This window comes from Monodelphis domestica, chromosome 6, assembly GCF_027887165.1.
Source record: "Monodelphis domestica isolate mMonDom1 chromosome 6, mMonDom1.pri, whole genome shotgun sequence".
Classification (NCBI taxonomy): domain Eukaryota; kingdom Metazoa; phylum Chordata; class Mammalia; order Didelphimorphia; family Didelphidae; genus Monodelphis; species Monodelphis domestica.
Genome location: NC_077232.1, coordinates 270,347,464 through 270,374,385, shown reverse-complemented (window position 1 = coordinate 270,374,385; position 26,922 = coordinate 270,347,464). Strand labels below are relative to the sequence as shown.

The following is a 26,922-nucleotide window of genomic DNA, read 5'->3' as shown; positions in this document are numbered from 1 at the left end:
ACAGAAATTAACCGTTTTGAGTGTGGGTGGGAATGTAACAGTGAGTTAGTATGAACAGCCACCAGCAAAATGTATTCTACCTAATTTTCCTTCCTTCTCCAGGACTTTGTCTAGAACAGCTTTTCTATTGGTGACATCTTACTTCCATTGCATTTCTCTCCCCATCAGGTTTCCTGACCTAGACAAAAGGATCTATTCCAGTCTTAACTCCAGCAAGCAGGAGGCCAGTTCACTCCCCATGTGGGTGGGTGGATGCCGGCGAGAGTGATCTGGAGGCACGCAGGTCACCTGAGATGGATGAAGCTCTCCTTCACCTGCTCCCTGTATTTACTGGAGACAGGAAATAACAGGAGCTAAGATTTCTTGCTAAGCATCAGGCTACTGATTTATGCCCATTCCTTCCCTGCTACGTGGTTCTGTGGCTTTCCTTGCTTTTTTTTCTGTGGCTGGCCCGGGAAGGTAGTGTCAGAAAGAGAGGGAAGTCTTCCTATTTCTCAGTTGCTGGCTGGGACAAGGTTACTCTAGGGAAATGAATTAAAAGTTGAGTTCCTCTATCCCTTCCTCTGTCCCTTACCCTATCTACACTCCCCTCTCCGTATCCCAGGCCCCTTTCTTTCCTTTCCCTCCTCCTACTCCTTCCCCCTCCTGGTCTGGTGAGTTTTTCCCCTTCTCTTTGCCTCTCGGGTAGCCGCCAGCGGTGTCCGAGCTGGGAATGAGCCATTGGCTGCCGATTGCACAGATCAGTGCAGAGAGCGGACATATACACACACACACGCACATGCACACACACACACACACACAGGCTTACACACTACTCAGAGTGGCTGAGTCTGGGCTCTGCAAATGCCTCTCGGAAGAGGAGCTTCAGGGGGAAGGATCGGAGAGCAGTGCCCACGCTGCCGGGCTTCTCCTCCTGTCCCCCGCCCCCTACCAGCTGATTTCCCCACCCCTGCCCGCCTCCCCGAGAGCCTGGCTAGCCTGGGATGGTAAGAGGAATCACGGACGCCCCCCGCTCTGAAGTCCGGCCGGTGCCCGCGTCCCGGTGCTGGTCTCTCCCGGCAGCAGCGCCCCAGAGCGCTCTCCTTCCATGAACCTGCCTACCCGGCTTCTCTGGCAGCAGTACTCGGAGGCAGACGGCAAACTAGCGCTGACTCAGGCACTCTCTTAGCCCAGCTGCGGATTACCAAGGCGGCCCCTTCTCCTTTGCCCTGGTCCAGCGGTCGGTCCTAGATCCTAGTCGGCGCCGTCCGCCTCGCTGCCCTTGCCCCGGAGGCAGGCGTCGCCAGGACCGCCCCAAGTGCCGCGGAGAGGGCAGCACCCCAGGAGGAGGAGGATGGCCCGGCTCCGCTGCTTCATCTACTTGTGGTTCAGCTGGAGCTACGCGAGCGCTGGGGCCCCCCAGGAGGAAGGGAGAGAGCCTCGGGACCAGGTGGCCCAGCACATGCTACGTCTCTATGACAAGTACCGCGGAGGTGACAGTCCAGCGGTCGGAGAGCCCCGAGAGCCCAGGCACCCTCCACACGTACCCCTCCCGGAGGGCAATACGGTCCGCAGCTTCCGAGCTCGAGGAGCAGGTGAGTAGCACCCCCCCCCCATTCCCGCCCAGAAAGGTACCAGGGGTCACTATCCGTACCCCTTTTGTTCCTTCACGCTACCAACTCTCCTGCGCCCCTCTTGAGTTTGGTGAGGTGGCCTGTCAACTCGGCTTCTGCTGTGGACAGGCTAGGTAGGGGTAAGGGAGAAGTAGACTTGGTGAAGGTTATCCAAGAGGGAGGGAGGGGTGCTGAGGGGGTCGAAGATGTGTGTTTATGGGGAAGGGGATGACAGAGAAATCCCACTGTGAAAGGGGAAGAGAAGCATTGGAATAGGGGCAGGAGGTGGGGGATAAAGCAAGAAGGGCAGGGACACAAAGGCCAGAAGAACCTTGAGATGCTGTCTCTTTCCAGGGCCAAGGCTCCCTACTTTTTTCCATTAAAGCTTCTCGCAAGACCCTTATTTGGTGGCTGTGGGAATACAGGTGCCTCAGAGATCCTAGACCAGGATCAGAAGTCTGGCTCAGAGAGCACATCACTCCTTATCCTCTTTGCATTACCTTTTTTTTTTTTAAAGATATATTTTGCTTTTCTCACTGCTTTCATTTCCAAATAAAACCTCTCTTCCCCTCCACACACACAGTAGTAAATAATCCCTTGTAACAAAGAAAAAGAGAAGGGGGAAAAGTTCAAAATTATCCTGCAGGTCAACTGATAGGCAAGTGTTCCACACCCACAGTCCCCTTTGCTCCATTTTTAAAAGTCCTTTAGTCAATGCGGACACTTTTAAGTGTCATGCAATATTTCTTCAAATTTGGTGGCTCCTTGGTGAGAGAAGATAGCCATCTGATACCTGGATTGTTCAAAATAGGCAAAACTTCATCATAGGTAATGAAGTTTCTTCTGAGAATGTCTAGGTTTTGGGTCCCAGGGCTGGGAATGGGTTGGCAATGTTTGTGAACTCTTTTCAGTGTGTAGAGAAAAAGCTGTTCATCCTAGCTTTCAACACAGATTATTGTAGACTGAAATTTATTACTTAAGAAGGTTATTCCCTGGCCCTGCCAAGGAATATATAATTTATTGTTAATACTAACAGTTTGGGAGAGAGATTTCTGAAAGATGTCTATGCCTGCAAGCTTTGAGGATTCAATTGTCCACTTTGGTAAATGTATGTGTGATAAAGATAAATTTAACTGTAAATCTAGTTAACTGTGGATAATTAAGATGCTCCAGCCATCCATGCCACCCTATTCTTTATGTCAAAATTATCAGGCAGTGATATCCCACAGTTCTGATATGCAAAAATTCATTTACAAAAGAACCGAGTTGGACTTTGGAAATTCATTTTAGGGCTTAAGCCATGATGACATTTATAGTAAATATGAATTATGGTTGTCAGTATAAAACTCTTGAACTACAGTCTGAGCTAAAGCAGATTTCTTTTTCAGCAGAGTATTATGTAGGGATGATCTGTGAGGAGACAGTAAAGGTTCAGAGACCCTCATCCATCTTACTGTAAATAAACTATTTCCTAGTTTGAGTGATCAAGCTTCCCTGCAAGTCAACCACACAGGCTAGCATCCAGTTACATGAAATACTGGGGACAGTTCTGTATTGTCAGCAGATAGGGAGTAGAATCAGTATGCAGGAACTGGAATATCACATCCTTTAGAGATCACTCAATCCAACCTCTTAATTTTACAAAAGAGATGAAATGCCTTGCACAAAATCAGGTAAACTAAGGTGGCTGAACCAGAGCAATCTAGATCTAGGCCTTCTGACCCCAAATCTACTCAGAATGGAATAAAGGCCTGCAATGTGCTTAACAATTCATTTTTGTTACCTGGATGGTAATCTGGTTAGTTAATGCAAATAAGTGCCAATAACTGGAGAGAATAGATATCATTTAGACATTTAAAAAAAGTTAGTGGTAGGGGTAGTTAGATGACTCAGTGGATTGAGAGTCAGGCCTAGAGACAGGAGGTCCTAGGCTAAAATCTGGCCTCAGACACTTTCCCAGCTGTGTGGCCCTGGGCAAGTCACTTAACCCTCATTGCCTAGCCCTTAACACTTTTCTGCCTTGGAACCAATATACAGTACTGATTTTAAAACTGAAGGTAAGAGTTTTTTTTAAAAACAGTGTAGCTGATGGATCATATAAGTTGAGAGAGAGGAAATGATGAGGAGGTTGGAGACTAGGAAAATAAATTTCTTCATTCATATACAGTATCCAGTTTTTTAACAGAGAGTTTATGAGCTTAATTTGTTAGCATTGATCTAGTTAATATCTAATTTGACTCCATCTCTCTTATGAATCTGCCTTATAGTAGGAATAACTAAATACTGGTACCCAAGTGATTGAAAAAGTAAAATACCAACCCTAAACAATTGTTTTTACTCCTAGAGAATGGTCTCAAAGTTTGTAGAATCTGCCCTTTATGATATTTATGAATGAATGAATAAAAAAGCATTTATTAAGCACTTGCTACATACAAAAACACAGTGGTCAATGTTAAGGGTACAAAGAGAAAAAAATAAGACTGTCTCTGCTCTCAAGGAGTTTGCATTTGAATGGGAGACACAATACACAGGTTTCAGGTTTTCAGATGAAAAAGTCTTACATGGTCCTGAGGGTGCAGCAGCAAAACAGATAGTAATGCATCTTCTTTAATGTCATTTCTATTGATAATCATAGCTGTTTCTGCTACTGAAACAATTTAACAGTGCCTTGAATGCGAGAGGCAAGAATTTTATTTTCTTGGTCTTCAAGAGCTATGATAGTTGAGGAGGGAGGAACCAGCATGCACTCACCCCATGGGTATAGCTTCCCAAGATGGCCTTTTCCTCCTGGACTGGAGTAGAATTAAGACCAACAAATAGTTTTATATTTGGTTTCTAGATTACCAACTTGAATCTTCTTTGTAATTCTAGATTTTTCTCACCAAGAATATACAAATGCTTCAAAAATCACATTTCAATTACCAAGCTCTCATTTTTTGGATAGAATTTTTGATGTTTCATTTCTTAAAATCAACTGTGAATATTTGGTGTTTCAAAACACTGAAAAGCTGGAATGTAGAATATTGAAAGGAAGATCTGTAGATAGGTGTAATAAAAACTTCAATCTAAGGTATCACTTTTAATTTCATTTTATTTGAAGGAGCCCAACAGTAGACTTGGTTTGATTTTCATGGATACTTCAAGCAAGCCAGTCCTATATATTCCAAGAAGTAGGTTTTCCACAATTCATTATAAGTTTTTAGTAACAATACCAATTTAGATTTATGGTGCATCATGTAGACATCCTTAAAGATGTCAAAGCACTTACCTCTAGACCATAAATTCATAGGTACCTTCAGATAAAGGAAAGGAACATGGGCCAGACAAGTCAAATCACCACCATCTCAATCACTATCTCTTCTCATATGCCAATGGAGATATTCCAATACACCTTGGGAACAGCCCCCAAGACCAATGGTCCTCCATTCAACCTAAAGTCTATAGCCATTGTTGAAAGGAGACATCACAATGGAGAAAGGGCCCTCCTTCCTTGCCACCACCAACTCCGGTTATTGAACAATTCCAGATTTTAGGTGAATGAACAGAGGGAGCTTATTCTGGACCTCATACAAATGTTAGTTACTAAAGGACAAGGTAGTTTCACCCAGAAGAAAAGCCTCAAAGAAGGCCCCCAGGCTTTCATGTGAATCTTTGGCTCCAAGTTACATTATATTTTGCTCACTCTATTCCTCCTTATAACACCTTCTGGTAGGGCTGATGGAGCTGTTTGGATTAGCAAATCAGAAATTCTTTATAGTTCTAAGCCTATATGGTTTTAGGGCATGTGGAACTCTTTAGACTGTACTTCAGGCTAAGCTATTTGCTTCTTGAATCATAATTGATTAATATTATTTATTGTTCTAAACCTAGAATAATGTCTTAGGTTGAAAACCAGCTTCTGTGGTTTTCTTTATGATTACTTTATACTTAAATTATTACTTGCTGGTAGGTGGCATCCATCCTAAATATACTTTTCACTAACCTCTTCTCTCTGCTTCCTTCACTGATGCCATTCACTTGGTTTGCCAAAGTCATAAATTTGCAGTGCTTATAAGTTCCTGAAATATGAAAGTATTTACACAAAACAATTCAACCGATTAGGTTTTATCTTTCCTTTTGCAAGAATGGAAGCAAAGTTTGGCTCCATAAAAACATATGATCACAAGTCACATGTTGGGAGGATAGAATGAAGGGTATGCTACAAGTTCCTGTTTTTAGCTTCTGCTAAAAATAATTGTCCTTGTTATCATTTAATAAAAATAAAACATGCCACATTAAAGTTGTCTTCTCTCTGTTGATTACATCATCATCATCCCCATTATTCATACTTTTTTTTCTTAATCCTATCTTCTGCTTAAATTTATAAGTATCTTTTTTTTAAAGTTCACTTCAGTCACATGTAGCCTTTTTTAAAACGTCATCTAAATTTTAGAGTTAAGTTGTTTTTTGTTTTGTTTTACCATTACTGTAAATCCCTTCAATGGGCTAAGAAACTCATTGGAAGACAACTCTCTATATGAGTGTAAATCACTACTAGTTCAGTAAATTAAGAGTTTTCATTAGTTTGCTGGGACACTGAGAAATTAAATGATTTGCCATGGTCACAAAACCAGAATATGTCAGAAACCTGGATGTGTGAAAAGAGACTTCCTGACTTTCTGAGACCAAGGTCAACTGACAGTTCACAGCATCAGACTGCCTCTTAGAAAAAACAAGTGAGAACCTGGACCCACACATGAATCACTTTCAGAATAATGGCTTTGTGACTTTGGCATATTTCTGGTCAGGAATGGCTGGACAAGGAGGTCATCAGATAGACAACAGGAAATCAAGAGATGGAAGTTCATGCCATTAGAAGCAATCTAAAACAATGAAAAAGAATCACTGTGTAATAGATTAGAATTTGGGGAGATGGCAAAATAAAGAGAAACCTGATTTGTTTGGTGTTTCCTGGACCTGGAAAAATAGTCTAGAAACAAACCATATTTGAATTTTCTGGTTTTTTTTACACTTAAAGGAAACTAGGATATCTGGAAAGGGATGGGTAAAAGGCAACTGCTTTGAATTATGCTCTAATTTTAATAAAATAAAACCTCTAATGAGGTTTTTAATTTTACTAGTAAGGTCTTTTTGAAATCTGCATTTTTTAAGGATATTATGTTCTTATTATCCATGTTAATGAAAAAGGTCAGGGGAATCAGCTAAATAGCTTGGTGGATTCAGAGCCAGCCTAGAGATGGGAGGCCCTGAGTTCAAATGTGGCCTCAAACACTTCCTAGCTGTGTAATTCTAGACAAATCACTTGCCAAGACCTAGGCTCTTTGGTCTTGGAACCAACATACAATATCGATTCTAATATGAAAGGAAGGGTTTAAAAAGAGAGAGAAGCATCAATGGCACCCATGTAATTTAAGGTTTGCTTTGTACTATCAACAGATACACTTGCAAAGTCAGGTGGAATTAATATAAGAAATCTGTAAAGCTGAAGCTCCAATTAAAATAGAAAATTAATTCTGAAGTTAAAATACGTGCTTAGGATTAAAAGCTTATTATCTTATTTTTGTTAATTAAAAAAAAAACTTACCTTCCATCTTAGAATCAATGCTATATATTGGTTCCAAGGCAAAAGAGCAGGAAGGGCTAGGCAATGGGGGTTAAGGGACTTGCCCAGGGTCACACAGCTAGGAAGTATCTGAGGCCAGATTTTAACCCAGGACCTCCCATGTCTGGGTCTGGCTCTCAATCTCTGAGCCACCCAGCTGCCTCTGATTGCTTATATGATTGTAATAACTACTTTTCTTTAAGGACTTGAATAGTATTCAGACTTTTCCCAAGCACTGATAAGGGGACCAGAATATGTGGGCCTGGAACTTCACAGATACATTTGGTAGAATATTTGTTCTGAAACGCATCCTAAAAACTCCTGCTATGTTAGTATCAGATGTACTTAAACTGGAAAGAATATGGCTATGCAAAATTCAGAGTGAATTTCATGTTCATATGGTCTAAGTTATTTTAGATTTCAGAACATCAGGAGAGAATATTTTATTCTTCTCTAAAACTGATACATTGCTCCTAGAAGTTCCCATTTGAACTCTGTTAAATCATAGAACCAATAAGGTGAGTGGAAAGATGCTTGAATTAAAAAATCAGAGAAATCAGATGACCTTAATTCAGATTTTAAACTCTATGACTGTGTGACTCCCCCACCTAGATATTAGTTCCTCACAGATAAGGTGATGTTTGAACTAGAGGCCTAGTTCTAAATGTTCAATCAACATGATGAAAGAAGACTCCATGATTAAATTCAACGAATTTAAATTCAAGAGAATTCTCACTAAACATAATTCCTTTTACCTGAAATCTGTGAAATTGATTGATATTTTACAATTAATTAAACTGCTTGTTTCTTTGGGAAAAAGTTCATTAGAGATAAAATAAGCATCACTTTAAAAACTTGTCATTATGATTTAATATTTTAACAAATCAGATGTCTTGTTGCATAATCTCTTTTATTTATGAAATGGTGAGGTATATTAGAAATTATTCTTAAATATTAGCCTAGGGAATTTTGTTGAAAAACTATTCCTTTTTATAGAATATTTCCACAGAAAATCTGGTTTGAAGAAATTTATCTCAAATACTGACAGAAAAAAATGGGGGAAAAAACATTCCCTGATATCACTATGTAGGAATATAAATTCTGGATTTAACAAGAGTTTAGTTTGTTATTTTTATAAAAGGATTCATCTTAATTTGTCTTAAACTAATTCAATTTACTTTTCAAAAAATTTAAAGGGAGGACTTTTTTGTGATTTCAGTTGATAATGTATTTTCAACACCAAATTCTTCTATATAATTTAATGTTTATAAGTTGATCAATGATATATTTTGGTAGTGACAATGGAAAAAAAACATTTTGCCCCAATAAAAATATTCCCAGGATATTCCAAGTTCAATTCATAGTGAATGTGTAGGGTTGTGTTATGAAACATGGAGTTTTTATAATGGAAATACTGAAAGTCTTGACCCTTGGAGGGCAAGTGCACCATGATATCAAATCTAAACCAGAGTTAATGACTTTATAACTAAATTACCCTTGTGATTGTGTCCTTTTCACCCCTGGAATACATATGGCAGTCTATAAAAATGCTGCTATAGCCTCTATAAATATAAACACACAGCATTTTTCTACCACATGCCTGCCTAAGAATGCCTCTTGCAACATGTCTTTTAACCTTTTAGTGGTAGTGGCATATTTAAAATTTTTTATTGATATTTTTATTTTTATATCACCTAAATTCCCCAATATGGCCCTTTCCTCACCCTTCCTCAAGATACATCCCTTCTAAGCAAAGGAGAGGTGCTTCCAGTCCAGTGCTCACAGCCATCATCTTGGGATGTAGCTCCTGTGGAACAGGACCCAAACATTCCCAACAAATACCAACTAGCTGTCACTCACAAGGCAGGCAAGCCAGCCACGCTGAAGTAGCAGGTCAGACAGGGGAGAAAGGAGACAGCATGAACTACATATGTAGAATGAGCTCTACCACCACCACCACACAATCTTGACCACCATCGCCTCTCAGATCCTGATAGACACAGCTCAGGACCCTCAACCCAAGATTCTTGAAAACAGCAGTGTCCTCCAAAACACTGGACCTGCTTCCAGTCTAGCCCTCAAAGGAGTCACTGAGGGGAGAAATCATTGTGGAGAAAGGGTTCACTTCCCTCATCACCACTTGCACCAACTGCCTTTATTAGACACGTGGGCACAAAAGCCCTGGCACAGGCCAAACAATTTACCTTCTGATAGACCTAGCCAGGACTCTGAACTCAGAAGCTGGGGAGTGGAGATGCTTTTATGCTAGTGCCCTCACCCATCATGCCCTGGAAAGGCAGCTTGGCAACTGCTCCTAAAGATGCTGCAAGACAGAAGCTACTGAAGGCAGAAAAGAATGTTCTTGGCACCAAAGTCTTCAGGACTGACTATCAAATGGTTCGACATCAGAAACTGATAGGATGATTGTTTTACTGATAATTTTATCAGTGGAATGATATTAAAGAAAAGGCTGCTTTGCTGATGCCCAAACCTTCTGTAATTGTTATCTCCCTCACCAATTGAGAGTGAAATGGACTTTTTTTTAATATACTCAAAGTTTAGAATAATACTGTGTATTAGCAGTAGTAATCACCTAATACTTTATTGATTCATTCAAATAAAAATTTCAAATGTCATTTTTTTTAAGTTCAGCAAAATTAAACCTATCAACCAAGACCAATATTGTATATAGGATCCAATACCCATCTTTCTGGCTTTACAAAGATGCTGGGGTTTATTCGCGTATGTATTCTTAGGGACAAAGCTTGATCATTACTACTTTTCTTTTTGGATATATGAAATGATGGATTTCTATTACTTGCAGTTTTGTATATTATATTTGTAAAATGAATATTAAATTTCATGTATCAACAAAACTATTTGTCATTGTCTCCTGAATTTCCTTCTGCTTTCTTTTGTGCATTTTAAAATGTTTCACCAACATTTTTTAGTTTCATTTTTTTCCTTTTTATGTAGTTTGCAGTATTAACTCTATCCTTCCAATGATTTTATTTCACACACACAGTCTTTTGACATATTCTGGTTTTGTGACCATGGCAAATCATTTAACTTCCCAGTGTCCCAGCCAACTAACGAAAACTCTTAATTTGCTGAACTAGTTCTCCTCTCCCCAAATAAAAGTTCAGCCTTGGGACAAATAGACACATAGAAATAAAACAAATTCATGCATCGGCTGTGTCTACACATGTATCTATGCCAGATAGGTGGTGCAATGAATAGAGGTCCAGCCCTGGAGTGAGAAAATTCCTCTTTTTAAGTCCAAATCTGGCATCAGATGCTGTAAGACCTTGTCAAGTCACTCAATCCTGTTAGCCCAAGTTTCCTTAGCAAGTGAAGGAAATGGCAAACCACTTCAGAATCTTTGCCAGGAACCCTAAATGAGCTCACAAAGAGTTGGACATGACTGAAAACAACAGAACACAAATGTGTCTCATTCTATAGCTCTACTGTATCACTACTTCATGAAGAGAGGAAGAGCATGCTTCATAATAATTGTTCTGGAGTCATGTTGGGCTCATTGCCTTGAACAGAACTCTGAAGTCCCAGAATAGATTTCCTTTATGTTATTATAATCATTGTATAAATTATTCTCCCAGTTCTGCTCACTTCACTATTCATCAATTCATACATTAATTATATTAATTCTTCCCAAGTCTTTCCATGTTTCTCCAAATCCAAACTTTTTGTCATTTGATATAGCAAAAATTATTCATTTTATTAATTTCTTTTGTTTAGCCATTTTTCAACTGATGTTCATCCATCTTGTTTCTTTTTCCTTATTTAAACAAAAAAGTACTGTTATCACTGTTTTGTTATGAATCGTTTCCCCCTCTCTGACCTCTTTGGGGTATATACCTAATAGCAGTATCCCTAGGTTGCTGGATTAATTGACTTTTTGGGTAGAATTTTAAATTGTTTCCTAGAATGGTTTGACCAGTTTGTTCCATCTAACAGCACATTAGTGTAATTGTCCTCCTGCTGCCTGACCATTGCCATTTTCCCTGTTTTATATCTCTTCTAATATGATACATAAAAGTGAAGCTCACAGTTGTTTTAACTTGCATTTCTATCCTTAGTGATTTTGAAGCAAAAGCCATTCACTTTCAAGAAATCAAAACTGTCCACTTTTATAATTTATAATCATCTCTACCCTTTGGTCAGTGACTATTTTTGTCCAGGCTGGCCAATCTTCAATCCCATTCCAGCTATGTGTTTGACTTTCTAGATTTCACCACCATTCTTCATCTATATCCCTGGGATTTCCCTCAGCACTCCAGACTTCACCTTCCTAAAATGGGCTTCCACCATACCAACTCCCTTTTCTCATTGGTGAATTCCTTTGGAGCCTCCATTTTGGGGAAGGGTTCATTCTCCCCCGAGGTGTGCTTCTTACTTTCTAGACTTCACCATCCACTAATCATTTTTTGGTTAGTTCCTTTTTCTGTCTGTTCTTCCTCCCTTGGAATATAAACTCCTTGAAAGTAGGAACTGTTTTCCTTTTTCTTTGCATTTATATACTTATCTCTTAGAACAGTGTTCCCCATCCAATAGGGTTATATTCAATTTTATAAGATAAATTATTCTTGGTTTTAACCTTTTTTGCCTTCCAAGATTTCCTTTTGTTTAAAGCAATTGCAGCATAGTCATTAGTTGTCTTTTTGGGGGGAGGAGGGAAAGAGGGTTGCTTTAACTCAAAAGTTCTGAGCTAAAATGCTCTGAAATTCCTGGGTTTTTCAGTTTGTACCCTTTTTTTCTTTTCTATTTTCACTTTGTCTTCTGACTATTCTTACTGACACATCCTTAAAATATAATGTCCAGGGTTTTTTTGTTGTTGTTGTTGTTCAGTCATGGTTTTTAGGATGATCAGATGATTCTTAAATTATCTCTCCACCACCTATTTCCCAGGTCATTTGTTTTTGAGAACGGCTACATAAAGCTTTTAACTTTTAAATATTTTGGTTATGTTCTAATATTTCTTATAAATTCTGTTGCTGCAACATATTTTATGGGGAGGTCACTACTTAGGTTATGCTTTTCATCTAATTTTCCAGGTTATATATTCTCTATCCAATTTTCAAAATGACAATTTCACTCTAAATTAATTTATTCATTCAGCACTTTGCCTATCAAGCTACCAAAATTTATTTTATAGAACTAGAAGAAATTATAACAAAATTCATCTGGAAGAACAAAAGGTCAAAAATATCAATGGAATCAATGGGGAAAAATGTCAAGGATGGTGGCCTAGCAGTATGAGAATTCAAATTGTATTACAATGCACTAATCATTAAAACAATCTGGTACTTGATAAGAAATAGAGTGATGGACCACTGGAATAGATTAGCTAAATAATAAGTAGTATTAAATATACATTTAGATTATAAACTATAATATAAATAAATAACAGTAAATACATAATAGTAAATGACTAGAGTAATCAAAAACTCCTTGGCTAGCAACAAAAATTTAATCATTAAATAATTGGTTGTTGATTCATGAAAGAATAAATGGACAAGGGGGCAGCTGGGTAGCTCAGTGGATTGAGAGCCAGGCCTAGAGATGGGAGGTCCTAGGTTCAAATCTGGCCTCAGACACTTCCCAGCTGTGTGACCCTGGGCAGGTCACTTGACCCCCATTGCCTAGCCCTTACCACTCTTCTGCCTTGGAGCCAATACACAGTATTGACTCCAAGACAGAAGGCAAGGGTTTAAAAAAAAAAAGAATAAATGGACATTCTACAGTATATGGAAAAGGAAGTAGTTCTATAAAATATTATACTTTACTATTTTGACATTTCTAGCAGCTGTGATTTGTTTGAATAAAAAATGTAAAGTTAGAGATTTTTCCTATAACTAACATTTTGTGACTTCCTAGGCTTTCATTAGTCACTTTTTATTTTGATCTGTTCATCTTAGATTTAAAACAGCTTTTCCAAAAAATATGTCTTTATCACTTTAAATATATACTATAAATATATTGCTATCTTATTTTCTACTTAAATAATAGTTATTTGGATATTCCTTGTCTCCATTCCTGAATTTTCCTACCCCTTATCCTATAATATGATAATCTTCACTATTTCTTTAGTTAGGATAGATAATCTTTTTAGCCTGGATTGTTAAATCTAACTTGAAACATGAGGGTTGTACTAGGATTTAAGTGTTTTATTTTTCATTAAAAATAAATGGAAAACCAAAACAGAACTTTAGCATTTATTTCTTGTAAATTTATAGTGTGGTACTCGGAAATAGATAAAGAATCAAGATGCCTGGATTCCAATGCTGACACTTCAGTTGGATGACTGACCAAACAAACCCAATGATCACTTTGTTTCTGTGTCTACATCTAAAAAGTGAAGACATAAAATTAGATGCTTTTCAAGATGATTTTGGGATTATTGAATTTTCATTAAATTGACCAGGTATTTTAATTTCACTGACAAATATTAATTAGATGCTAACACCTATTTTAGGCAAGTATTTAGCAAGACCACAGATTAAAAAAACAAAAACAAAAACAAACAAACAAAAAAAAACAACCCAGTATCCTTACTATCATTTAGAAAATAGCACCATCTATGGGTGATGCTCACACATTGTCAACTTTTTTTTAAAAACGATTTCTTTGAAAAAGAATTACCAATTCTTATATTTGACACTTTAGAGGCCCAATAGGTATCCCTCCTATATTTTCCTTGACATGGGATCATCTTTGTTGGAACTCACAAGTTCATGAAGCAGCTCATTCCATTCTTTTTAAAAAAATCTCTTTCCATTCTTGATAAATATAATTTATTAACTTATTTATCTTCCACTGCTGTGTGTAAAGCCTTGTGTTAGGTACTAGGGAAGATTCAAAGATACAAAAGTACTCCTTGATCTCACAAATTTTATTTATTTATTTATTTTAATTTAAATTAAGCTATACAAGAACCATATTATTTCCCTCACCCTCCGCTTCCCGTAGCTGATACACAATTTCATTGGGTATTACATGTGTCCTTGATCAGAACCTGTTTCCATGCTGTTGGTGTTTGCATTAGGATGTTCATTTAGAGTCTACACCCCCAAACATATGCCCTCATCCCATGTATTGAAGCAGTTGTTTTTTCTTCTGTGATCTCATAAATTTTAGAAAAACAACAGATAATGTTTTAAGAAATAAGCCATGTTAATCAATAATAACACTAATTGATAATAATAATAACTAGCAAAAATAATAATTCATTCTGTGAGAAAAATATAGATAGGGGGCTGTGAGAAATTGAAACCTTCATGGAGGAAATGGTGTTAAATTTTAATTTGAAAGATAGGAGTCAGTCAATAAACATTCATTAAGTACCTACTGTATGATAAGCACTGAGAATATGAAGAAACATAAAACTCATTGCTCTCAAGGATCTCACAGTTTAATGACAGAAAAAACATGTTAACAAGTAATAAGCTTGTAACAAATAATAAATAAGCTACATACAGTACAAATTTAAAATAATCCAAAGAAAGAAGTCACTAGAATTAAGGAGAATTCAGAAAGGCTTTCTGGTGAAAGTAATATTTAGCTGGGTCTTGAAGGAAGCTAGGGAAGTCAGGAAGAGGAGATGAGAAGAGAGTGTTCCAGGCATGGAGGATGGCTGGTAAAAATGCTAGAATTTAGGTACTGGGCAGCAGATCCAAGATAGTGAAGAAAACACAGGGACTTGCCTGAGCTCTCAAAATTCCCCTCTGAACAATTTTGAAAAGAATACCCCAAGATAAATTCTGAAGTGGCAGAAACTACAAAAAGTGCAGGTGAAACAATTATTCAACCCAGAACAAGTTGAAGAGTTAGCAGGAAAGTTTTATCACCCTGGGCACCCATGTTGGCAAGCCAGGCTACAGGGGCAATTGAATCAGTAGTAGCAGCTTTCAGAACTCTCAGCCCATGGAGGGTAAGAGGGTAGGACAATTGGTCAAAAAGAGATTGCATTTCTTTTTCTCGTTTCTTCATTTTATTTTATTTTTTAGATATTACCCAATCATATCCAACCTACAACCTTGTCCTCTGTCTATTCATACTTTTTCTAACTGTCCTAGTAAGGACAAAGTTCTTAGGAGTTACAAATATCCTCTTCCCATGTTAGAATGTAAACAGTTTAACTTTATTGAATCCATTATTTCTATTTCCTATTTACCTTTTTGTGTTTCTCTTGAATCATGTATGTGAAAGTCAAACTTTCTATTCAGCTTTAGCCTTTTCATCAGGGATACTTGAAAGTCATATATTTCACTGAATATTCATTTTACCTCTGAAAGATTATACTTATTTTTTTTAAAACCCTTACCTTCCATCTTGGAATCAATGCTGTGTTCCAAGGCAGAAGAGTGGTAAGGGCTAGGCAATGGGGGTCAAGTGACTTGCCCAGGGTCACACAGCTAAGAAGTGTTTGAGGCCAGATTTGAACCTAGGACCTTCTGTCTCTAGGCCTGGCTCTCAATCCACTGAGCCATCCAGCTGCCCCTACTTATTTTCTTAAAAATTCTTACCTTCTGTCTTGGAATCAATACTGTGTATTGATTCCAAGCAGAAGAGTGGTAAGGGCCAGGCAATGGGGGTAAAGTGACCTGCCCAGGGTCACACAGCTGGGAAGTGTTTGAGGCCAGATTTGAACCTAGGACCTTCTGCCTCTAGGCCTGGCTCTCAATTCACTGAGCTACCTCCTATACTTATTTTTTTTTTCTGGATAGGCAATCCCCAGTTGTAATCCTAGCTCCTTTGCCTTCTGGAATATCTTAGTCCAAGCCCTCAAATGCTTTCATATATAAGTGTTAAATCTTGTGTTATCCTTTGATTCCACCTTAGTTGAAATTTTTCTTTTTGACTATTGGCAATATTTTCTCTTTGATCTGAGAGTTACCCAATTTGGCTATAAAACTCCTGAAAGTTGTCATTTTGGAGTTTCTTTTAGGGGGTAATTGATGAATTCTATCAATTTCTATTTTACCCTCAGGTCCTAGAATATCAGGAAAATTTTCCTCAATAATTTTTTAAAATAAGATGTCTAGGTTCTTTTTTTATCATGGATTTTAAGTAGTCCAATAATTCTAAAATTTTCTCTCTGTGATCTCCTTGGTTATTTGTTTTTCCAATAAGAAATTTCACATTTTCTTCAATTTTTTTCATTCTTTTAATTTTCTTTTTATTGTTTCTGGATCTGTCATAGAGTCATCAACTTCTACTTGCTCTTTACTAATTTTTAAGAAATTATTTTCTTGGGGGCAGCTGGGTAGCTCAGTGGGTTGAGAGCCAGGTCTAGAGACAGGAGGTCCTGTGTTCAAATTTGGCCTCAGACACTTCCCAGCTGTGTGACCCTGGGCAGGTCACTTGACCCCCATTGCCTAGCCCTTACCACTCTTCTGTCTTGGAATCAATACCTATGGTTGATTCTTAGACAAAAGTTAAGGGTTTAAAAAAATTATTTTCTTCAGTGAGCTTTTTTACCTCCTTTTTCATTTGGCCAATTTTACTTTTGAAAGAGTTCTCTTTAGTGGATTTTTGTGCCTCTTTTACCATTTGACCTATTCTGTATTTTAAAGTATTATTTTCTTCAGATTTTTTGTGCCTCCTTTGCCAAGCTGTTTACTCTTTTTTCATGATTTTCTTGCATTACTCTTATTTTTCCCCAATTTTCCCTCAGCCTTTCTTATTTGACTTTTTAAATCCTTTTTAAAGCTCTTTAAAGGCCTGAAACTGATTCATTTTTTTTCCTGAGGCTTTATATGTAACTGCTTTGATTTTGTCACCTTATTCTGAGTTTGTGTTTTAATCTTTCTTATCACCATAATAACTTTTTATGGTCAGATTCTTTTGGGGGGTGGCTCATTTTCCCAGCCTATTTCCTGACTTTTAATTTTATATTAAAGTTGGGTTCTTTTCCTGTGGTCAAGGAGACATTGTCCCAAATTTCAGGTTTTTCATGCCACTGTTTTCAGAACTGGGGGGTTTGTAAGTTTTCAATTTTTCCAAAGTGGTATGATTTAAAAAGAGGTGATGTCAATGTTTTCATGGCCTGTGAGGAATTACAAGCACTATTTTCCACCCTGGAACTGTGACCAGGGCCACTGCTCATGTGATACCAAAAGCACTAGAGTACTAGTGAGCCTCCTCATCCTAAAAGTAGGATCCAGAATCATATATCATGATGCAACAGAATTCTGTGTCAGCAAAAGATATCCTGTAGTCTCCTTCTAACCAGTTGTGTGAACCTTTTACTGTCCCTGATCTGAGAACTTTGGAAGCTACCCCGTACCTCCAAAGCCTCCTGCTATCATGCTGGCCTGTACTTTCTGGCTGACTTCTAAGTTGTTTAGTGATGGAAAATTATTTCACCTTGACCTTTTGCTGGTTCTTTTACTCCAGAATTAATTTTGAGATATTATTTTAATGTTGTTTGGAGGGGAGTTTGGGAGAGTTCAGATGAGTCCTTGACGTTACTCTGCCATGTTGGTTCTGCCTTCTGAAGATGTAATTTTGAATACCTTTTATATTACACATTGTCAGATATATAAAGAAATACAATGCCCAGTGTATTCCTCCCAAAATGTCTACATTGACCCACAAGATGCCTACTAATATAAAATTTTTAAAATAACAAGGGAACAATTTAAGAAACATACAAATTTATACAAAATTACAAAATACAAAAAATATACAAAAATGCAAAATACAAAAGAAAATATATAAAAAAGAACAATACAAATAATTCATTAAATGCCAAATGGCTGGTATAAACAATAAATTCAAAGTGTCATATAGAAGATTGTATGAGTTATGTGGGATTTCCACTGCCATCTGATATATACTGGATTTGAATATTTAGAAAGGAAGGTTAAACATATTACAGTTGGACAAATTAGCTTGGAAAAAGGCATGAAGGTACAGGACATATTTCAGGGAGTACATAGACAGTATATTTGTGAGTAGAATTATTGTAAAGGATTTGAGAGAGATATAGGACCTTCATATAAAAGGCCTTGAATATTAGACAAAATTGTATGAAGCTGATCCTCTTGGAAAGGGGCTTACATGTATATTTTTGTTCTGGTCATCTTAAGCAGTTGGTCAGGTGAAGTCTAGGGAATCTTGTCTCCAAATAATATTTTAAAATGCATAAAATAAAATATAAAGGATTAAAATGCCAATTATGATAACAGTTATTAAAATATTAAATAACTAAGTTATTTTTTAAAATCTGTGGTCTCTTGGTTAAGAACTTCTCTCTGGAGTAAGAGAAACTGCAAAAGGGTTTTAAAAAGAGGAGTGATATTATATTTAAGGGGAAAATATATAGCATTAGTGAATGGTATAACTTGGAGAAATAATTCAGAAAAACAAAGGGTTGAACTTGGGTATATGATACCAGTGGGATCAGGGTCTGGGGATATATATCAAGGAATAAAAATCAAGATATTTTCTGGGAAAACTGTACCTGCTTGGATAACTTGTAACTTTAATCCCTTAAATTGTTCTTTCAAAAAAGAAAAGGAATACTGGACTTTCTCCTACCCTTCCTTAAGTTGGCAGCAAATTAGGTACAGTGAAAAATATGACAAGTGAACAATCCAGTACTCTATCTCACTGTCAATAATAATAATAATGGTAATAATGTAGGATAACTTTTAGGATACCCCTTCCCAAATCTTACTCACAGGTTATATCCCCTCGATAAAGACAATCCAAGGTTCAGGTTATCCTGCAACTCCATACTACTAAAATTATAGTGGTATATTGGGTATTCAGGAAGGGGCTTGCCAAGCTCTTTCTAGGGCTGCTTATCTACCTCTGGTGTCCATCTTTCAGCCAGCTCTCACCTGTGGCTCCAAGAACTTATAGCATACGTAGAGGCCACATTCTATTAAACCTGTCTTGGTAGATGGACTAACCCAGGTTGAGGGTTAGTCAAACACATTAGTCAGTTAGGTGGATGACTACCCTAAGCATGTTAAGACTACCCCCAGTGGAATGGATGGATGAGAACAATATTCTCCAGTGGTCATGAAGGAAGCTAAAACACACATTGTAGAGTGCCTAGAACTTAGACATCAAAGATACCAAGTTCATCCACTGCATCCCAGGCCATCACCAGACATCTTGACGTTTGTCTTGCCACTGGACTTCAATAATTCAAGAAGAGAAATTGAGGCTGATAACTCTGTGCAGCTCTGCCTTACTTAAATTATATTCACTCACAAGTCAAGGATCACAACAGTATCACAAGCAACCCCATGATGCCCCTGGTCCTCTTAAAAAAACAAAGAACCAAAAACAACAATAAAGATTATAACTCTTGAGTCCTCATTTTTAAGTCCACTATTATTTTATGAAAGGGATCTATTGGATCCATTGGAGAGGGAAATGGCAAGCCATTCCAGTACCCTTGCCAAGAAAACCTCATATAATAGCTATGGTCCATGGTGTCACAAACATCTGGATATACCTGAATGACTGAACATTTAACAATTAATTTAAGGCAAAGGCATTTACTGAAATTGCATAGTATGAATAGTTCTAGCAAAAACCTCCCTCTCCCACCAAACATGTGCACCTTCTTTCACAAATATAGTACAAGATATAAAGGTGTGCATGTACTCATGCACAGAACCATGCATTTAAGAAATATGGGTGGCCAAGGTATACCTCTGCTACTACTGGCTCCTAGTGTTTTTTCTGCTTCCTCTTGCTGTTCTCCTCTGGATTCAGTATCTCTGTTCAGGCTTCCTCTTTTCATCTCTTCACATCTTTCAATTCTGTAATACAACTGCCAAGATTCCCTCCTGAGGATGTCTGCTATTGAACAAGATGCTCTTTTGTAAGCCACTATTGTGAATGGGTGAAGACAGAAATCACCTCTCCTCTCTGAATCCTTACCTCCCTCCATCACTGCATTCTGCAAGAAGTACAAAGGGAAAAGCAAAGAATAATTCTTGGGTTCTTCCATCATATTTGACTCTTCTTGACTGCAAGAGATGATTCATTTTGAGAGCTGGCTATCCTGGCTGATTCTATAGCTATCCTATGATTTCAAGTTAATTGAGGAACTTCTTGAGGTGCTCTCTTCCCTCAACTCCCCTTTTATCTCTGTGTTTGTCCCATTTTCAATAAATAGTAAAATTTTTTCACCACCCTTTTCCCTTTCTTAATATGCCCTTTTTTCTATTTCTTTTAGATTTTTAAACTTCCAAGATCATAGCTTGTTTCATTCTTTCATTGTCCCTTAGAGATGATTGAACTCTGAAAGGACAATAGCTATCTCCTCCCCTTTTGAAACATAAGCACTGGATACCTTTTACAATCTTTGAACTCATTTCCCCCCTCATTTCTCTTATTTGTTGCATTTGTCTTGTTAGTCTCTTCATAGCTTTAGTTTTCCCAAACATTGAAAGCCTTTTGTTCTTTCCCATTAAATATATCATGTTGCATTTGAACCTTTCCTTTCTTATAGATGAAATGTTGTTCTGCATTTCTTGTGCTGGATTTCTTGGGCATGGTACCTGTCTCTTTATATGTACTTGCAACATTTATTTTTTCTTTACCTTTAGGGTTTGAAACATAGTAATACATTGTTGGATATATTGTCCTTAGTTTCTCTCTGAGGATAGTTTGTGAAATCTATCTATCCCTTGCCCTCTTGTTTGAATACTTTGTGATTTTCTTTTACTTTCTTGATTTCTTGAAATAAGACATAAGATTTTTGGTTTTTTTATTCTCTTCTGGGAACTTAGTGATTTTTAGATTTTTATCTTTATGCCCTATTTTTCTACATTAATTGTTTTTATATTTTTTCTATGTTATTCTAAAATTTTATCTTTTGGATTTGCATAATATATTGAGTTTTTTAGTTCTTTTTAGGACCTCCTTTCCTACCCCCACCCCCCACCCCACCCTACCTCAAGAACTTTTTAACTTTGCTAGTCTCCCAACTTCTAAAAGCAATTTCTTTTGTCCTTTAAATTACTCTGTGGGTTCTAGTGAGCTTTCTTTTCCCTTTCTAAAGCTCTATTTGTAGTTATTGTTGAATTATACATTTTTATCAGTTTTATTGTAGGATTTTCTTACTCCATCTTATTTGTATTCGTTGTATTATTTTTTTTCCTTTGCTCTTTCAGCCAACATTTGTGCTGATTTACTGTTTCCTCTAGGGACATAGATCCTGAACTTGCTGAGGGAATAAAGAGTATGGTTAAGTTATTGCCAAGGCAGACACTTTACTGAGTTACAAAAGACATTGTTTTGGTGATTAGGGCTGCATCAAGCAGCTCCCAGCCCTATTCCTGGCTTCTGTACAGCCAAAGGATGCTATCTCATTCTTAAACTTCCCTCAGGACCTGGAGTCTCCTCAGCCTGGACTCCTCAGCAGTCACTACTGCTGCCTTCTTAATCAGGAATACCCCTCTGTAAGGCCTTCTTCCTTCTCCCACTGCTCATTTCCTTCTGGGTCCTCCATTTTGTGGAAGGGCCAAAGCCAGTCTTCATTCCTCTCCCACCTTGTTCTCAACTTCTAGATTTCAAAACTAAATGAAAAATTCCCTGTCATTGGGAATTTCCTCCTCACCCCAATCAGATTGTTTGGCTCCTTTTAGTGTGTTGTCTCCACACTAGTTCCAGTAGAAGAGAAACTCATTGAAGACAGGAGCTATCTTCCTTTTTGTATGCCCAGGGCTTAGTACAGGGCCTGGCAAATAGTGAACACTGAATAAATACTTGTCTCCTTCCTTTCTTTCCAACATTCTCCTTTCTTTAGAGTCATTGTAACTACCACCATTCAGATGAACACTGTGGAATCTGGAGTGTGAAGTCAGGCATGGAGAGCATATAATAGGGAATTAAATTGATAGTGTGTGGTCTTATAAGATATTTTTAAATTTTTGATTACCTTGCCAAGTTACTTTTATTTCTTCGATTTTAATTGCTATTCTCTTATTTAATTTGGCACATATCTTTATTCAGTGAGGAACAACTTTTGAATCTTCCACTTTGCCAGAAGATTTCTCCTAAGAAATTCTTAAGAGAGAAACATTTTAGAACAAAATAAAGGAAAAATAAATAGAATTAATTGGGACAGTAAAGATTTTGCACCCATAGCCTTTGAATAGTTATGTTTGTTTACTAACCAGTGGCTAGATTTCTGTATAGTGTAATCTCTCTTTATTCCATTTTAAGCTAGAACAATTTCAATCTCCTGCATAAAGATCTGGATAAAAATATATACTCGGATGAATGGTATGAATTAAAGCAAAAGATTGGGAACAAGTCTGGTGCCATGACTTTATTATAAAGGTCTGTAAAATATTATCTTGGTGTCATGGATTGTACAAATGTGCACCAATGGCAGGTTCTTCCTTTTCCTTCACACACTGTTAAAAATGAGTAAAACATGTTTCCCATTGTACTTCACTTGTGCTTAGGGAACTCAATGAACTCATTTTTTAAAATTTCCACATCTTTAGAGAAATGTTTTGTTTTTACTAAAATATGTTTTTGATCAGGAACATGATTTCATGGTTGCGTGTGTTTTCCTGAAACAAATATGTAAGAGCATGGATTCTAGTGGTTTGATTATGGATCTGGGAATCAAATCTAGAGTTCAAACCTCAGGCTACTTGCTGGTTAACTGTACCATTCTGAACCCTCTTTCCTTCCCTCAATTATCTCTTTAGAGAGTGAAAAATGAAGAGAATCTATTTTTTTATTTTAAAACACATGACAAATATGTTTTACAAACTCAACTCACTAACTATATTAATGGAATGTCATAGAATTCAGCCAAATTTCAAGACTAGTAGAAGCAAAGCACTACATTAAACTTAAATTAAATGTAACAATTTGAATGAGTACTTTATTTCCTCAGTAAAAGCAAATACTTTTCTTTTGGCTTGGCCATTCCATCTTCATTCTTCATCCTAATTCTGTTTACTCTAATGTGCAGGAAGTTATGATTCATTTTTGTTATAATGGAAAAAAGCATTCAAGTTAGGGTCAGAATCCCCAGGTTCAAGTCCTGGAACCTGAATGATCATAAGATGAGGAACAATGAAAGGAACTAGGGATTTTTGGCCTGTAGAAGAGATTTAGCAAGTGCAAGACAGCTGTTTTCAAGTACTTCACAAGATCCTAGAACTTGAGCAACAAAAAGAACCTTAGTAGTCATATGGTCCAACATGTAGGGCCTCCCCATTAGGAAATACCAGGCTCTGCTTGAAATCCTTAAGACAAGAGGCAACCCTCTACTTCTCAAGACAGCCTTTTCTATCTGTGAAGCACTCTAATTGTTAGGAAGGCCCAGGAGAGCATAAATAGAAGCAATGGATAGGAGTTATAGAGAACAGATTTAAGATTATTGGCAGGAAGGAATGCTGATTGGACAACCTACTTATGGTAGGGCATCGGGAAGAGGCACAAGAATGGGTTGCCATCCTCAGCATTGGGAGAGATCTCTGTGTTAAAAGATACATTTGAGGAAAGAAAAGTTGCTTAACAGTGAGAACTTTCTGGAAGTAGAATGTGCTGCCCCCAAATTAGTAGAAAATATTTTTTTCTTTTAGTTATAATGTAGCACTTACTACCATGAAACTTGATTGAATTCTCCAGAGTTGCATCTTATCTGATATGTTTCAAATTGAAAACCATTAATAGTTTTCAAGCAGAGGCTGACATCAGAAAGAGAATTCCTTTTCAGAGCAGGACTAGATAACCTGAGGGCCCTGCTGATTCTTTAGTTCAACTCCCACATTTTAAAGATGAAGAAATGAAGGCCTGGAAAGGGTAAGCCCAACGTTTCTTAATTGGTTATGAAAGATGGAACTAGACCCAGGTTTCTCTTTCAGCCATTGCTCTCCCCCTTGTAACCTGCTGCCAACTCCATGATCTTGGCCTTGATACTTACTTTCTCCTACCTTAAGATCTGTAACATGTGGATAATAAGGGTTTTCACTACTTCCCTCACTGGGTTTGTTGGGAGTTATAAGTGTACTTGAAAGAGTTTTATAACGATGAAGCAACATACAAATAAAAGGCATTTAGTATTTTCCAAATGAGGGTAGATGATATGGGAAAGTGTTATTTTGTCACGATGTATTACTTAACTGGCTTACTGTGACTTGTAGGCACAGCTCTTTCTCCAACAGTATTAGCTCAGTGCATTTATGATGTCCCTTCAGAGAGCAGAAATAATGATTAGATTTTACTTTGATCTTTTCTGGCATTTTGAATTTCTCCTGTTCTTTTTTTGCCCTTCCTAGGGACCCTGGGAAACAAAGAGCTATATATTTTTAACCTGACTTCTCTAACCAAGTCTGAAAGTATTTTGTCTGCAACCTTGCATTTCTCCATTGGAGAACTCAAAAACATTAGTTTGAGCTGCATATCTCCCAGAGGTTGTTCTCATCATGGATACAGGAAACAAATACAGATTGCCCTGTCTGCCTGGAGCCTTACACCAGATGGGAACCAAACTCAGTTCTTGGGCCATATTTTAGTAAATGTAGCTAAACAACATAGAGACCTGTTAGCCTGGCAAGCCAAAGACATCACTCAAATCCTGACCAAAGCAAAAGCAAATGGTGAGTTTTTCATAGGAATCAAGATCACTTTTGAAGGACACTCCCTTTCAAAGAGGATGCTGACCAATTCTGAACCTTATATCTTAGTATATGCCAATGATTCGTCTATTTCTGAATCAGAAAGTGTGGTATCAAGTCTCCAGGGACATTGGAATTTTCCCACTGGAGCCCTGGACAAGCTGAACAGCCACATGAGGACTGCTCTATCTAGGAAGCAGAGGAAGAAGCGCTCCATCAACAGACCCCTGCTGCCCCTGCAGAACAATGAGCTTCCAGGCACAGAATATCAGTATAAGGAGGATGGAGCTTGGGAGAAGAGGAAGCCTTATAAGACTCTCCAGATACAACCAGCTGAGAAGGGTAAAAGTAAAAAGAAGCAGAGAAAGGGCTCACACCAGAAAAGTGAGACACTGCAATTTGATGAGCAGACCTTAAAGAAGGCACGGAGGAAACAATGGATTGAACCCCGTAACTGCGCTAGGCGGTACCTCAAAGTGGATTTTGCAGATATTGGTTGGAGTGAATGGATTATCTCTCCAAAGTCCTTTGATGCATATTATTGTTCAGGAGCATGCCAGTTCCCCATGCCAAAGGTAGGTACTTTCTCTTTGGCTTTTAGTTTAGGCCCATCCTATTGAATAAGAAGGTATTTGGGTTGGGTTTTCCCCATGTCTACAAAATCCACCTGCCCTCTTATTTACTGCATTAGTGAGCTCAAGAGATAATAATGCTTACTTTAAAGGGGCTATTAAAGTAGTATGATATAAATATTGGTTTAAAAATATAGAAAAATTGTATGGAAATTTTTTTGTGTGTGTTGAACCCAAACATACATCCTAGGCTGGTCAGTAATGTGTAAATTTGCATCTATCTACAATAAGCAAAAAAGTAGAATATCATCAAAGGATGATCTTCAAAAGATTTTTTAAGGGAATGGTTGGAAAGTCATGGTCAAACAGTTCATCTGATTGATGTTCCAATATAGAACATTTAAAAAATAGTCTTTTAGTGAAAGAATTGGCTCCAGGGTTGGTCAGAATTAGAGATGGACCAGGTAAAGTAACCCCTTAAAATTATCTCTAAACTGATTTAATTTAATGACCCTGCCAAAGTACTAATCAAAATACTAAAAGAATGTCCCTGCCAAAAATCATAAAGTAAGTGAAGAAAGAGGGTAAGATGGCTTTATGAACTTGTTCCAAAATCCATCTCACTTTGTCAGAACTTGTCTGTCTTTTCCAAAATCAGAATGAATCACACCATTACACTGTATCCTGACAAAAGCAAACATCTACTATCCTCCCTTCCCCTGTCTCACAATTCCAATGGACTTTCCCCTCACAAATCCAGTCAAAATCTAGTTGCTCTCTAAGTCCTTCTGTTAAGCCAGTATCTGCACTCCAATCCTCAGCTTTTAACAATTCTAATCTCAGTTGTAAAATAGAAGTTGGCTCTATAAATGGAATTTAGACCAGGAATAGATTTTTCTATGCAAAACTTGAAATGAATAAAACTTTTCCTATTAGATAATGGAAAAAAGGGCAAGAGTTGAAAAATCTCCTTTCCCACCCCACTCCCCAAATGACAAGTTCAGACTTATGGGTTTTTAAAATAGTATTTGCATATTCCAAATTCTGTGATATTTAGGAAATAAAATCTACTGTACACCTCCAGCCTAGGGTCTATTTCCAGGACTCTGTCCTTAAGGATTTGTTTTCTGTTTCAGTCTAAATGCCAGGGAATTGCATGAGGTTTTATTCTCTTTGTGGAATTTCTGAAAAGAGTTAGCATTTAGCCCATCAAAAAAGACAGATTCCCCAGGGAATGGCCCCAGTTTCTACCATATTTCATAAACTGACAATAAGTATTCTAAACATTTGCATTTCATACAATGAAAACTTTTACAAATTCCAAATTTCAATTAAGAAAATAGTGATTTTAAAAAATGTTCTCAAATCAGGAATGCAACTAGAAAAATGCTGATGTCTTAAATTTGAGATGAAATGACTAACCTGCATTTTGCTGATATGCCTGCCATTGCAACTTTGGAAGAGAGTCATGATGAGTTCAGTCTCAATTTAGACCTAATGTGGTTGACTCTGATAATCTCTGA

The 26,922-nt window shown here is 37.5% G+C and overlaps 1 protein-coding gene across 1 annotated transcript in view; it reads left to right on the top strand.

Annotated features, from left to right (window-relative positions):
• The first annotated feature begins 247 nt into the window (after nt 1-247).
• The window catches only part of BMP3 (bone morphogenetic protein 3), a 38,706-nt gene continuing 12,031 nt past the window's right edge, over nt 248-26,922 (top strand). The window contains exons 1-2 of the mRNA XM_001371483.4: nt 248-1,574; nt 24,489-25,402. Of these exons, the coding sequence (XP_001371520.1) occupies nt 1,334-1,574; nt 24,489-25,402 (1,155 nt within the window). The 5' untranslated portion in view covers nt 248-1,333. The remainder of the gene's footprint in view (nt 1,575-24,488; nt 25,403-26,922) is intronic.